The sequence below is a fragment of the Corvus brachyrhynchos genome, unplaced genomic scaffold (genome assembly GCF_000691975.1).
Source record: "Corvus brachyrhynchos isolate BGI_N302 unplaced genomic scaffold, ASM69197v1 scaffold26, whole genome shotgun sequence".
Classification (NCBI taxonomy): domain Eukaryota; kingdom Metazoa; phylum Chordata; class Aves; order Passeriformes; family Corvidae; genus Corvus; species Corvus brachyrhynchos.
In genome coordinates this window covers 7,019,811-7,034,335 of record NW_008239324.1, presented here as the reverse complement: position 1 = coordinate 7,034,335, position 14,525 = coordinate 7,019,811, and the positions used below count along the sequence as shown (strand labels likewise).

Here is a 14,525-nt window from a genome sequence, read left to right as displayed (position 1 = left end):
GCAGGAAAGACAAGGCACTCTATGAATGCATTCTTTCTGTTCCCATTCCTGTTTATAAAGTGTAATGCCTAGAAACTTCATGTCAAATCCACAGTTGTTATCAAAGTGGTAAACAGTACACGGATGGAATTGTTTTCTGGAGATTTTTGTGATACTTTCAGCTACTTATACATGTGCTTTGCTGAATCCCACTACAGGGGGCAAAGACACAAAGCTCACAGTGGTTTGTTTCTGGTTTTGAAAGGTTGAAATGTTAGCAGTGTCTTCCTTAGACCTGATGTTGTGAGTGTTGTGTCTGCACAACGTCAGACTTACACATCTTGTTGGCCATCCAGTACTTCTTCAGTTATGAAAAAAATAAAAGCACTTTGTAGCAGTTCTGTGAGAGAAGGCTGGAATAGTCAGGTTCTGTGTTTGATTATTCTACTGGAAATAAATGTACACATTCCTTTCATTGTTCAGTTCAGAACTGGGGCTTTCTTTGCTGAAAACTGCCAAGCAGTATTCAGTAGCTTAGTGGTGAGAGTGCACAGTGAAATGCTTAAACCACACAGTATCATGAAACCCATTTCCATCACCTTTGTGATTCTCGCTGTGCATTTGAGTTTTCTTTGTCTGTTTCAGACTAGCAATGTCTCCATGTAGTCCTCCTGAAGAAGGCAATACTGCACTTTGTGTCTCTTTGCTGAAGCAATAGTGCCACCCCATGGAACTGAAATGGACCAGAGTATATTTTTCAGGAATGGTGGTTTCGGTTGCAGCATTTCAATTTTTATGGTGTAGTTGACCTGGACCACTACATGCTGTAACCACCTGGATCTAATAATAGAAAATAAAATTCAAAGTTCAGCTGACAAAAGAATTGAGGTGTGACAGCCACTGTGATAATGAAAACAAATAAGGAATATAAACTCATGTCTGTCTCATGGTTTTGGTTTTTTGTTTGTTTTTTTTTTTAATAATCTCTATATCAGCCATTTATTAAGCAGCTTTTAATTTTGTGTAGATGCAAGAACAATTGTTGAAATATGCAGAAAGATGCATATAAGTTATCATTTAGTCATGTGTTAGTTTAAGTCATTTTTTACAGTCATTCATCAACTCATATTTAAATTTTGGAAGTTATTAAAACTCAGTTTACAGAAGTTAATTAACAAGACGATCATAAATGAGGAAAAACTTTTCAAATTGTCTGTAAGCCAGGGGAACAAACTTATTATTCATGTCATCACCATGAGTGCTGGTAATTGCTGCTGCTGAAGATTGATGCTTTGCTTTATGGATAATGAAATTCCACTTTTTTTTCCTAAGGTGACAACAACAGAATCCCTGTTATCAGTTCACTCAAGATCAGAGACCAGCAGAGATCAGCAGTTTCCACGAATTGGATGCTCCCCTACAACTACACGTGGCCCCCAGACAAGGTCTTTGTAAGCACACCCACAGCTAACTACACTCTGAGGGATTACTGGAAGTTCTACAGGGACATTAACTTTGAGGATGGATGGCTCATGAGGCAGGACACGGAGCACCTGGTGTACCAGATGACACCGCCTGGGGTGCGCATCCATTGCCTGTATGGCACTGGTGTGGAAACCCCCGATTCTTTCCATTATGAAAGCTTTCCTGACAAAGAACCCAAGATTTTCTACAGTGATGGGGATGGTACAGTGAACTTACAGAGTGCCTTGCAATGTAAAAAGTGGGTGGACAAGCAAAAACAGCAAGTGGTGATGTTTGAGCTTTCAGGAAATGAGCATATTGAAATGCTGTCCAATGATACTACTATCTCCTATGTGAAAAAGCTGCTCTTTGATTTGTGATAACCTTGTGTTGACAGTCATTTTCCTCAACTGTGATGCCTTCCCTTAAATATGGGGAAATGCCTTTTAATCCCTTGATATTTAGATATTTGAATTATTTATTTTGCTTTTTTAAAAGGTTGCGTTCAAGTTGCTTGGTGTCCTAAATGATCGTTTGTCTCTGATTTGTGTTTATGATGCTTCATGGTATTTTCACATTCTGCAAATTTCGTCAAATACACGTTTTGGTGCCTCTGGTGTTGTGTCCAATGGTCACACAGACTTTCCTTCGGAGATTGTGCAGCCCCTTGCACATACCACATGGAGTCATAGATCCCAGAGCTCCTTTGTGTGGCCTTTGCAGGTTTGGAGTGGGAAGGCTAGGAAGGATGGCAATTTTGGATGGCCAAGGGAATGGTATTAACAATTTGGGAAACACAGTAAGCTTTTTAAAGGGTCTTGCGTATTCTGATCCACAGTTCCCAGTGGATTCGTTTGTAAATGTGCCTATCTACTAGGTAAGATACGGAAGAGGTCTGCCTGGAACTGTGCTACCATTGTTGTAATCCAGACTTTTTTTTATTACAGCCTGGGAGAAGAAAAGCTAGATGTGTGAATTACTTGAAGCTTCTTTATTAGGTACCCTACTGGGTTATTTTAGAATGAAGGAATTGTTTGCTCATCAACTTCTAGAATCCCTGATTGCACACAGTCTGGAGTCTGAGGAAATCTCAGCCTGTGCTTTATTTATCAGTGAGGGAATGAAGCTAAACTGTGGTTGGTGCTTGTAATAACTGTAGCAGTGTGGAGTAGCACATAAATCAGAGGTAATTGAATACTGTCAAACAATCTATATAGTGTGGAATTGCATTTCTGGGTGAAAAACAACCTTCTGTAGTGGAAATGATAATGGATGGTGGGCAGTATTTTAAAAAAAAAGTAAACTTCTGAAATGGGGTGGGGAATGGAAGCCAGCATAATATTATATGGAGTGTAAACCTTGTTCTCAGTCAAATACTTTGGCTCTGATCCTGTTACCTAAGCAGTGATTAGATCAACATTGCTCCACTGAAAATAAATGTTTTAAGACTAAAAGTAATTGCCCATAGATTACAAGTTTCATTTTTGCTGTTTCAAGAAGTTGGGATAAGTGGTTCCGTAAATGTTGCTATAAATTGCTGAACATACAATTCTGTAATTTCCTGCAGTATTGTTTTACTCAATGTTAAAATAGAATAATTTCAACTCTGACCTCCACAGAAGTGGTGGCCTAAAGGCCATCATATTTACCACCGTGATTACAGAAGTCCTGTTGTAGATATAGTTCTACTCAAAAATTCTCACTTGCTTCCTTTAAAACCAGTCACCCGGTTAGACTGCACTTAGTTTTCTGAAAACACAGTTTTGAATGCTTTCAAAATGCTAGGTTCTCCAAGAAAAATGTTTTAAGAGTTTTGGAAACTCATCAAAATATTAAGGATTCATTACTTAAGAAACTGAATTTGTCTAAAGGGTAAAATTTTAACTATTTTGGTAGCATGCCTAAAATGTTTTCTGCCATTGGACATACCAGTAACATGTGTTGAACTGATGAGCTTGAACTCTTGCTATTGTAGAATGGAACCAGGAGGTAGTTTTAAGGCTTTAAGTTTTAATTCAGAAATCTCTTGTTAGTTCAAACCAGCTTGAGCTAGGGTCATCAACAAGCTAAGTATCTTCCTAGGTTTTAACTTCCTTAGGTAGCTTTATTTCTCCCTCTGCATTTTTTCCTAGTACTTATGTTGAGGGAGCGTAGACATTTTCCTGATTTTTAAAATGGATCATTAATCTTGTCCTCACTTGCCCAGGAGCCTACAGTTCAGCAGCAATATTGCCTAGACTTTTCCAGAGTAAGTACTGAGTTGCCCACAGCCTTTATTATGTGTAACTGTTGAAATGGAAAAAAAAAAAAAAAAAGAAAACCACAACAAACCCACAACCAACCAACCTAAACAGCCAATCCCCCCCAAAATAAAAAACCCTACAACAAGAAGGAGTGGGGGGTGGAAAAAAACCAACCAAAAATTTCTTCTTTAGCCACGTGATCTATTTTATGCAGGGCTTGTCAGCTGGATAAGCTTCAGGCTTGTGTTCCAAGACTGCTCAAAGATGATAAAGCTCTTCCTTGGTCTGACTCAATTTTTGAATAAATTGCTGTTTGAATAAATTACAGAAAACAGCTAATCACAATCTGTATTTCTTGCTGAAGGAGAATGCATGTTAATAAGCACTGGATTGAGTGGAGCTGGAGGCTGTATTCAGGTTACCAATGTAGACATCAAGGGCTGAAAAATGAGAAAACAATTCTTAACCTGATCTGGAGAATGTTTCTAAGCTTCATTTGGATCCTTACCCATTGGTCAGTAGCATTTTCAGTCTCATAGCAAGAATTTAGCTTCAGGGGGTTTTGTGATTTGAAGTTCCAAAGTACATTATTCAAAAAATGCTTGTCTTTCTTCTTCTTTTTTTTTCTTTTAGTACTTCCAAAATACACTTTTTGTGACCCAAAAAAAGAGAAAAAGCACAACTTTTATTTTTTTCCAGTTTTGGCAACCAAGTACTGTGTTTCTGAGATTAGTTGGCTGTATCTTTTAACCTAAAGATTTCTAAACCAGTTTTCCATTAGTGGGCAAGCCCTAGAGTTCCTCCTTAAACTTGTGTTAATTAGTGTGGTAAGAGAAACTGAAGGTTTTTCAAGGCTTTTATTTGTTCGTGTTGTTTGTCACTATAAAGCCTTGTTGTAAGGAAATGTGCGTACCTGAGTCCTAAGTACTGTGTGAGAGCAAGCACAGTGCTTCTGGGGTTCTTTGATTGGATGTGGTGGATCTGCAGGCTATAGTTTTATGTCCAGAAAGTGTGGTTTTGTTGTTTTGGGGTTTTTTTTCCCTGCCAAGTGATCATCAGCCCTTTCATTTGCAGTTTCTTGCATATTAGGATGTAGTTCTCATTGAAAAGTGAGTGCGTTATTCAGTTGCTGAAATGGAACCACTGCACTCTGCATGTGAGGAGTGGCTGCTCTCTGCAGCACCATCCTCTGCAAGGACAGTACTGAGCATTGCTGTTACAGACCTGCTGCAGCCACGTGCATTGAGCTTTCTAGATTCATGTGGGGAGAGAGGTCTGAAAAAGAAATATTTAAGGAGAGTGTGGCACTTTGATAAGAGGATTAACTCAGGTGCTTTGCCACGCTGCACATTGGAAATGTTTGAATTCACTAATGTATCTTCATTATACCTAAAGCATTAATTATGTGTCTCTTTCCATAACTTTTACGTAGTTTTTTTGTTCTTCCATCATATTTTCAGAAACCAAAACTAGTCTTGAGGACCAAATGTGTTTCTTATTTTTGACAACATGTATAGAAAATGCTGAAGAAGCTTTCAGCTGTCATTGTAGTACTGCTGAAGAGGTTCAGAGTCACTATGTGATTCTGTATAAAAACAGAAAACTTCAATAACTAGCAATAATTGCAAAGGATTTGCAGACCAAAGGAAGGAATGTTTGGTATTAAGGTAGTTCTTGGAGCACAGTGTGTTCAAGGCCCTCTTAAATTCAGGGAATGTTTGGCAATGACTTTGCTGCTGTACACTAACCAGTATTTTGTACAGAACATATTCTGAGACCTGGCATTTTATATGTTCTTGTGTATGAATGTGTTCAATAGATTTTGAATATTTTATTGTCAAATTTGATAATATAATAAAGTTGATCTAATACAGATTGTCTTCTGTTGTGAATAATGAATGATGTGCTGTTTCAGTTCTCAGAGGAGATGAAAGCTGGGTGCTGTTTCTCTTCCCTAAAGATGCTTGGTGTCTCTCACAGTTATTACTTCTGGGTTAATCTTCCAAATGCACCTGCTGTCTTGTGGTCCATTTAGAGTTCACTGTTAATTGTTCTTGAATTTATGGAGGTGTGGGACTGGGACTACTCAATTTCTTTTTGCTTGCATCTTACTTGCTCATCTTGTGTTCAAAAAAATTTTTCTCAGGATGCCTTATATTCTGCTCAGGTAATTATTTTGAAATTAGTTCCTCAATCCTTAAGTGTTTTAAATGCCTGCAGTTACCTTTATACTGTTGGTTTCCAAACTGATCCACAAACCTGTGCATGATGACCATACAGTTTTATAGTTGTATAAAACAATCTTTTTCAAATTAGAAATAGTGCATTGTGGCTTTGAAGAAACTGCAATGCTAGACAGTGATTCTGTGAGCATCTGGGGTGTTTTTTACATGATAAAGACTGTAATACAAGTTGAGTGTTCGTGACTGCTGTTCCTCTTTGTGCCCTAGATGCCAACTATTTGGACATCTTGTCCCAGTACAGATGTTGTTCATGCCTGCCTCAAGCTTCATTGACCCCATATGATTGCAGGAAAAAGGGGAATGTGGCCTTCCAGCTCTCTATTAATATGGGGAAAGTCCTGCACTAAAGCCATGTGCCCATTCTTGCAAGAAGCTGGGAAGGCTGAGAGCACAGGGAAGAGGAGGACAGAATGATGATAGGCCTGGTGGAGTGATGCAAAGCCATGAGAGACGTGTGGTCTAATGGAGTGTTGATGTAACCATGGTGTTAGCACAGCTTGTGCACCTTTCAAATAACAAAATTACAGTTACAGATTGTCTGATGCTATTTTGCTGTGCCATCTGAAATTATTTCATTAGTGATGGGATTACAGTTCTGAAAAATGATGCTGATTTTTCTCCTGAGTTGTGGTTTTCCTCCAAAGTTCTAGCTTAATAGTTCGCTTGGGTTTAAGACTAATGTCCTTTGTGGTCACTCAGATCAACAAACGAGTTAAATGGAATATTCATCTCCCAAATCAGCATGCTTTAGGCAAAACCAGAATGTAGTATGAGCCCAGGAAATGCAAGAAATTCATATGCAATGTTTTACAAAAAATATTGATGTTAAGTTTGTTTTAATGGTTTGTCTCTCTCTCTCTCTATATATATATATGCACAGTAGAGGGCAGTAGTATGTAAGTTACAGAGATTCTTCAGTTTCATTGAAGGGCATCATGTTAGTTTCACCTGAGAGATACAGGATTGCCGGGAAATGAAGACCTAAGTTTGATACCCACAAGATGTTTCCTGTCCTGAAGCAATTGTACATATTCAGACTCTGCTATGGAGGAACTTTTATTTTCTGAGTTAAAAAGCAGGAAACTTCAGCTTTATTCAAACTCTTGAGTAAAACAATCTGAAGCACAGATTATTCACTCTCATTTACATGCTTAGATTAAAGCACAAATTGGACACTACAACTACATGGAGTGGATTGGTGTGTGATACTATGATGTACAAAAGAGATAATGTATTTTTAAAACAGCACTGCAAATGCTGTCAGCTCTGTTTACTTATTGCACTGCTGAATAATGGATACATATTGTACCTCAAAGTTTTCACTTTGCTTGTAACCACTGACTCACACCTAGTAACCTTTCTGGGAAGGCAGATTTATTGACCAAGCTGCAATTCCATGTATAACTAAAAATGTCACCTTATGTGAGTAAATTCATCAAGACAGAGGGTAAGTTTGACTGCATGCAAATACTGTGCCTACAGATTAAGTATTTTCATCATTATTAGTATTTTTGAGATTGTGTTATGTCTGAGGTAGTCAAAGATGGATTCTAGTACAGGTCTAAGCAGGCTAAGATTAGCCAGGAACACTGCTGTTATCCTAGCTGTGCTAGCAGAGCCTTTGTACCTGTACTAAAAAAAGGCAAGATTACAATATAGGAAATCTCACTAAATGCTATTGTGACCAGTACAGATCAAAGATGACAGTGGAATCTATAAACAGATCTGGGAGACAAAACTGGCAAGGGGGGCAGATATAAGGGGTCCTTGCCTATCCACATCATGAGAACATACTTTCAATGACCAAACCACAACATGTCCTGTAGGTGCCAAAACATGGACTGGCCAGCCCTGCTTTGCACAGTTGAGGTGTCTGGAAGGACCTTTAGAAGGGAATATTGTGCCAGTGAATTGTTAAAGAGGTTTTAGTGGAAGTAAAATCATAAAGCAAAGAATGATGTAGTCTCTGATATGTGTGAAATCCTCACTTCTGTTGTATCTGCTTCAGCCTTGAGCTCTTGTGATATTTGTAGATGAAGGAAGTACTGTTGTCCCTGTTTGACTCAGACCTAGGTAACTTGTTCAAATTCCTTTAGGCAGAATCTAATCACATGCCTTTAACTCCAAAGTTGTGCTCTTGTCATTAAACCATCTTCAGATCGTTTGCAAGTGAGGAAGGGCAAAGCAGCCATGCTAAGCTTGGATAGAGAAAAGAATACTTGAGAAAAATGTGTGAATTAATGCATTTTCTGCATAACATATTCCTTGTTAGTAATTTCATCTTGCTGAGCTAAATCTGGGTTACAAAGCCATCAATCCCGTATGAAGGTGCATCCTTGTTTTTCCATCTACTGGTAAGTGTATGTTACTTCACATTTTCAGTGTTTCTATTATGTTCATTAGTACTTTTATGCCAGGCTATGATACAATGAAGAAAAATAGAACTAAAATAGGACATGACTTGGCAAGGGGGAATGCCTTCAAACTGAAAGACGGTAGGTTTATGTTGAATATCAGAAACAAATTCTTTACTGAGAGGCACTGGCACAGGTTGCCCAGGGGAGTTGTGGATACCCCATCCCTTGAAGTGTTTAAGGCCAGGCTGGGTGGGGCTTTCACAGCAACCTGGTTTAGTGTGAAGTGTCTCTGCCTATTGCAGGAGAGTTGGTCCAAGACAATCTTTAAGGCTCCTTTCAACCCAAACCTTTCTATGAACATGAAAGATAAACACCATTAAAAAGTTCCTCAGTCTAGTTTTGGCTCCTAATCCAGTGACACAAGCCCTTTCCTCCTTGCCTTTGATCCAAGCCTTTCCAACCAGGCTTTTGTCATTAAGGCCAAGTTTTTTTCCCTGCTTCAATGGTGCTTAAATCTCAGCACCTTATGCAAAAATAAATCTTCGAAAGCCCAACACAGCATGAAAATCTTCCACGCAGACAGAAGCAAATTGTTAACAATCAACTGTTATGTAGAATGTCTTTTTGGAGAGAGACCAAATGCTTCAATAATGGCAAATTAGCTAAAGAAGCCCATGTTTTCTTAGCAGGGATGCCTATACAACCACAGTATTTAGCTCAGAGCTTAAGGGTGTCAGGAAATCAGAAAAGAGAACTGAAATGTCAGGCAGCAGGAAGAAGTGAGAGGCTGGGCTGGTAAAATGATGCCTGTGGGGCTATGAAGTATTTGTGTTTGTTTTTAAAATCTACTTCATCAAAGCAAAAGGAAAATTCTGACTCCATGAGAGAGAAGGAAAAAACATGTAGCTAGCTGGACTGTAGTTACTGGGATTTGATTATCCTACATCAAAATCGACATAGCAAGAACTAATTTAAAGCTCCCTAGGTTCTCAAGTGGCCAGCAGAGAGTGATGTTGGATTGCTAAACAGTAAAGACTGCAGTTACTGGGAATCCTGAAGTTATGAAGTATATGCACAGGATCAATGTATAGATCACGTGTCTTAAGAGCATGTTTCCTGTGAGAAGCAGCAAAGGATCTGGATTTATATGTGGAGATAGAAAACATTGTCTCTTTTTCTCTGTCTCCACTTAGTTAAAAGTCATTTAGCACTGCAGGGTTCAGAGACCTCTACTATTCATGGTGAGTGACTTGCCTAGCTCTGGTCTCTTCACTTCAGCTCTGAAAATGTCTCAGTTCCTAGCTAAGGAATTGAGACTCACCTAAGGACCACAAGTCTCACTGTATTTTGCCATTTTTTCATGTCTTCCATTTTAAGAATACAGACCATAGTTTACTTCATCTCCCAGTTCAGACCAGCCTGTGCAATAAATTCAAGGTCATCACGTTATTCCTTTTCCAGCTGTTTTTGTTATTAACTTTCTGAGGAGGATCACTAATTTATTACCACTGAGACAAGGACATAAACACACAAGACAGTAGTATACTCTAAAACAGGAGTATCATCTAATTTACACAAGAATTTGTCTCTGCAGCTTAACAGTAGAACAAGACAAGTTTTATTACCCAATTCATATGTTTATGATCAGTCTAGAAGGATTCCATTTATAAAGTAAAATTTATACCTTTTGTGATGACATCTCATAGAATTTAGGTGAGGAAATAGTTTGTTCCATAGCAAAAGTTAGAGAGAGTTTTACAAATTTATTTTTTTAAAAAATTGCCAGATTGTAAATCCATAAAATAATTCCATTTTTTCAGTGTAATAGTGACCTGTTGGATGTACGCCCAAGTATGACCAACTACTAGCAAGTGTTTTTTCAGGAACATAAAACAGTGAGGTGCACAAGAAGAAATACTGCTGCTATGATTACTGCTACTTCTAGCCCCTGTTAAATATTTACACATTCAAAATTTTATTTAGTTTTTCAGCTAAATACAGTTTTTGTAACACTTCTTGAAGTTTAACATAGCCCTATTTCTGTACAATGAAGCAGCCAGGATTTGGGATCAAATCTACATGAAAAAGTCTCTTATACTTAATGTAAGGCTGTTCTTGGGAACAAGTATTTAGCATCAGGCCCTTAAGAAGCCAGATACATTAATGGAATAGAGTAAGATATTGTGCACTTACTCTTTTCAGAAAGGCTTCTGTAAATGCTAAGTGTGTGTTCAGTCAGTATTTTTTCCCAAAAGTTTCAGACCAATAGAGTAAACAATTTAATTTGTTACTGTTTTTTTCTATTTCCTGTACTCCAATTAACAAACTGAGAAATTAAACTGATTTGTCTGGTTTCACTAATGAATGGAAAGCAAACAGAAAGGTCAGGCTCAGACTGACTTTTTGGAAATGTACAAACACATGATCCATAAAAATATTTTTTTTGTAAAGAAATGGCAGGTTGAAAACAGGAAACGCCATATTTTTATCTGCTGAAATTAGTCAAGTTGTGGTAAATAATAAGAGCAGTAGGGTTTAGATCCGACCTTACATTCCATCTGTTTTACTATAACAGCTCTGAGTTCCAGTTGCAACCAGGAACAAACCGACAGCACCAAAACAGACTGGGAGGCTCTGGCTGCCTTCAGCAAATAGGAGCAGGCTGTGGAGCTTCCTGTAAGACACAAAACTGAGTGAAGCAGCCCAAAGCATGTCACTGAAGGCTCATGAGACTTGTCACAAACTTTTACTGATAAGCTGTTAATTACCCCTTTGCTGTTGTCGTGTCATCTTTGCTATAGTTCTGTAATGAATTGGTTGCAGAGAAAGAGCTCATTTTCTCCCAAGCTCTGTGTGTGTCATCAAGGCAAGTAGTGAGTCACTATCAGAGCAAATTTGACTTCAGTGGTATTGTGGTTTAACCCTCTGCAAGGTCCTTGTTTCAAGATGCAGCATCTACAGCTTTCCAGTCCTCAGCACAGGACCACTGTTCTCTGTGTTTCCAACTACTCAGAGTTGGTGCACAAACTTGTCTCGGTAGCAAAGTTAAAAATTATGAAATGCCTATTAATTCAAAATGGATGTAATGGGTAATTTTCAACCCACTGTACTTGTAGTTTGGGACATAGTTATAACACTCATTTACTTCTCTAAATAAGGCACCCTATTTCAAAAGGTGTGTGGGAAGCTATGCACAAATGCAGTCGGTAGGAATTTGTATGCTAAACTCCCACATTACATTAAAATGTCCTGCACCACAGGAGGTGGTATGTAGGAGTGGGTGGGCAAACTTCAGAACAGAAGAAGGTACTGAATCACTTGAAAAATTCTCCTTACTCTTTATTTATGTATTCAATTACTTGTTCCAGTTTTTACCTCCTAAGCATTCTTATTTCACAGTGTTATTTCAAGGCTGAATAGAAGTGCTACATTCTTGATGCAAACCTGTCTTTACTCCCACTTCCACCTCTCTTTAAATTTGAGATGCAAAATTTTACTGAAACGTGATGAACTCCCAATACAAGTTTCAAACCTAGCTTGCAGTTGTCAGTTGTTATCCAGGATTCCCAAAGAGGTACCACAATTCTGCAACAGTTGAAGACATTCATATTTTGTAGACAAACAAGTACTGTTGTGTTACAGTTCACATAAAACAGGAGAAATATATGGTACATATTGTAATACAAACTTTCATTGGGTGCTTTAAGAAATGCAACTTTTCTTTTTAGTTCATCCAGGTGTTAGAACTGCCCCCAAGCTGGGAAAGAAAATGTTCATTGGTTAAGAAGCTCTCCTAGAAAAATAGCAGTGCTTGAATTCTGACACTGCATGGCTGGAAAAGGGACAATAGCTGGGTGTCTGCATGATTCTAGAGCAGCAAAAGCATCAGGGCCAGCTGCTTGGACAGACAGTAGTTATACCCTTGACCAAAGACTGCATTTTTAAGTGGTCTCAAGTGATTCTAAATTTGTGTGTTTATGCATTTCTCCTTTTACAGAGAATTCAAACCTGAGCTTACTGCATTTAAAACTCTCCTTAACTTTACCAACAATCTGCTCTGTAAGCTGGACTTGCACTTAAAAGTCAACTATGGAAGACAGCATAGCTTCTAATTCATTACTGAATTCTCTATTTCTGGTAATTTTCAAAACTTCTGCTGGAAAAACTACATTTAGTCCAAAGACTTATTATATCATGCTTTAAAATTAGCTTGTGACTTCTAAGTGCAGTTCTGGAATGGCAGGGTTTCATTAGAGATGTTTCCAAAACTAGTAATTACCCTCTTAATGAGCCCTTGATGATATTGTTTATATTTATAATTAGATTTACAGGGGACACTCAATCAGTTCAAACACAGCTGGGTGCATGATGCTGGCTGAGACAGTCAATCTACTGGAATGTCCAGTCAGACACAATTGCCTTTTGACAAAGATTACTGAGCACCGAGAACTGGCACCTTGCAATCTGCAAAGCTAATGAAAATACTGCTGCTTTGCATAGTCTACTATAAAAATGGTGATTCTCTGCTAGGGGAAAGATTTTTGATTTTTTTTTTTTTTTTTTTTTTTTTTTTTTTTTTTTTTTTTTAATCAAGCTGGCTCTCAGTTTTGTTCCTACTGAGTTCTGCAGTATTTGTGGATATTTGGGATTTTGAAGGCGGGGGAAAGTGGTGTCTCATTCACTGAGATACTTAGCCCAAGGACAAGGGGGAATGACTTCAAACAGAAGGAGAATAGGTTTAAATTAGATTTTAAGATGAATTTTATTTACTCCTATTCTATAAGTCAGAATTGTTAGAACAAGATGTACCAGTCTATGATCTTATGGAAGCTGTCTTGACCTACATCTGATGGCAAGTCCAGAAACAATGGGGCACAGTATAACATCAACTAAACACAAATCTACAAACCAGAAATTACAGGAATTCCTAATGTTTCATTTCTATGTTGCTAATAATAAGTGATGTCTTTGACTCTTTAAAATCTCGAGATGTTAAGAAGAGAAAAATATTTATGTACCTGTCAGAGTGATCTGATAACTTGTACAAGTCTTTACCTGTGTAGTGCCTAATGTTAACTATTCCTTACTGTGTAATTTCTTTCCTCTTCAATATCTGTACATTGCCTTTCTGTGCTCCATTTATTTCAGTGCTTTTTCTATCCACAGAACCGTTCTAACCTACAAACATGCCCATGAAAACTGGAGGAGCTCCATGGAAACTAAGGTATTCCTTTTCAAACTGACTAATTTCCTTACGTAACTGCCAGAAGATGATCTGGTAGAGCTAATGCATTGATGAAGATGGGTAGAACATGCATAGGCAATAATGTACTTACACAGACTGATGTTTGCTACTTTGCTTTAAAAATTATTTTCTGTAGTTAAATGCTACTATGTGTTCTGCAGCTGGAAACTAAACCAGGAAAGCTGTATGTTCCATTTTCTCTGTTGGAGTGACCATGCCCATCAAGCACACCAACTGCAGAATAGAAAGCAAAGTTGTAAAGTTGTTAGTAACATTCTAATTTACTCTAGAAGTTTACATAGGGCTCCTAAGGCTGACTGACAAAATTTTCCCCTTAATTTTAAAATAAAAATTAATTTAAAAATTAAACTTCATCTTTGTCACCCAGCTGAATGTTACAGTGGGGATACTGTATCACGTGTATCAGACAACGAGGCCCATGGAAAAGAAATATATATGGACCGATTCTTGCTAGATGTTTCAGAGATGTTTATTTCTCCAGCTGCATGGCCGGGCTCTGCTGAGGAACTGAGGCAATCACGGGACGCGAGGGTCCTTTGCCCACGCAGGGGAACACAAAACAACCAATGGGGAACGAGGCTGACCAGGGGCAGGGAAAGCCTGTGCCTCCCCCCAGGGACCCTCTCCCACATGGTGGGGGGAGGGACCCTGACATTTCACCTGTTCATTTTTAACAAAAAGAGATTTAAAACTTAACATTGAAAACAACTGGATAGACATAACAATAACAGTTTCAAAACAAAACAAGCCACCCTCCTGAGTCTTTAAAAGTCCAAACAGATTCTCTGGAGCATCTTAAGGCTGACAGAAGGGAGACAGGACTCTCTGAGCATGCTTTGTGGGGAAACTGAGGCAGGAGAGGGTTTCTTCCATTTGTACCTGTTGGAACTCTAAACAGCAATTGTTAATTTCTTCCCGCCCCCTCTTCATCCCCCACTCGGCATTGGAAAGGGATTTTTGGGGAAACAATTGG

General features: G+C 38.4%; 1 protein-coding gene across 1 annotated transcript in view; it reads left to right on the top strand.

The window, feature by feature from the left end:
- Nucleotides 1-5,561, top strand: part of PLA2G15 (phospholipase A2 group XV) — a 16,318-nt gene extending 10,757 nt beyond the window's left edge. Inside the window, exon 6 of the mRNA XM_017741032.1 lies at nt 1,312-5,561. Within this exon, the coding sequence (XP_017596521.1) occupies nt 1,312-1,823 (512 nt within the window). The 3' untranslated portion in view covers nt 1,824-5,561. The remainder of the gene's footprint in view (nt 1-1,311) is intronic.
- Nucleotides 5,562-14,525: the final 8,964 nt, after the last annotated feature.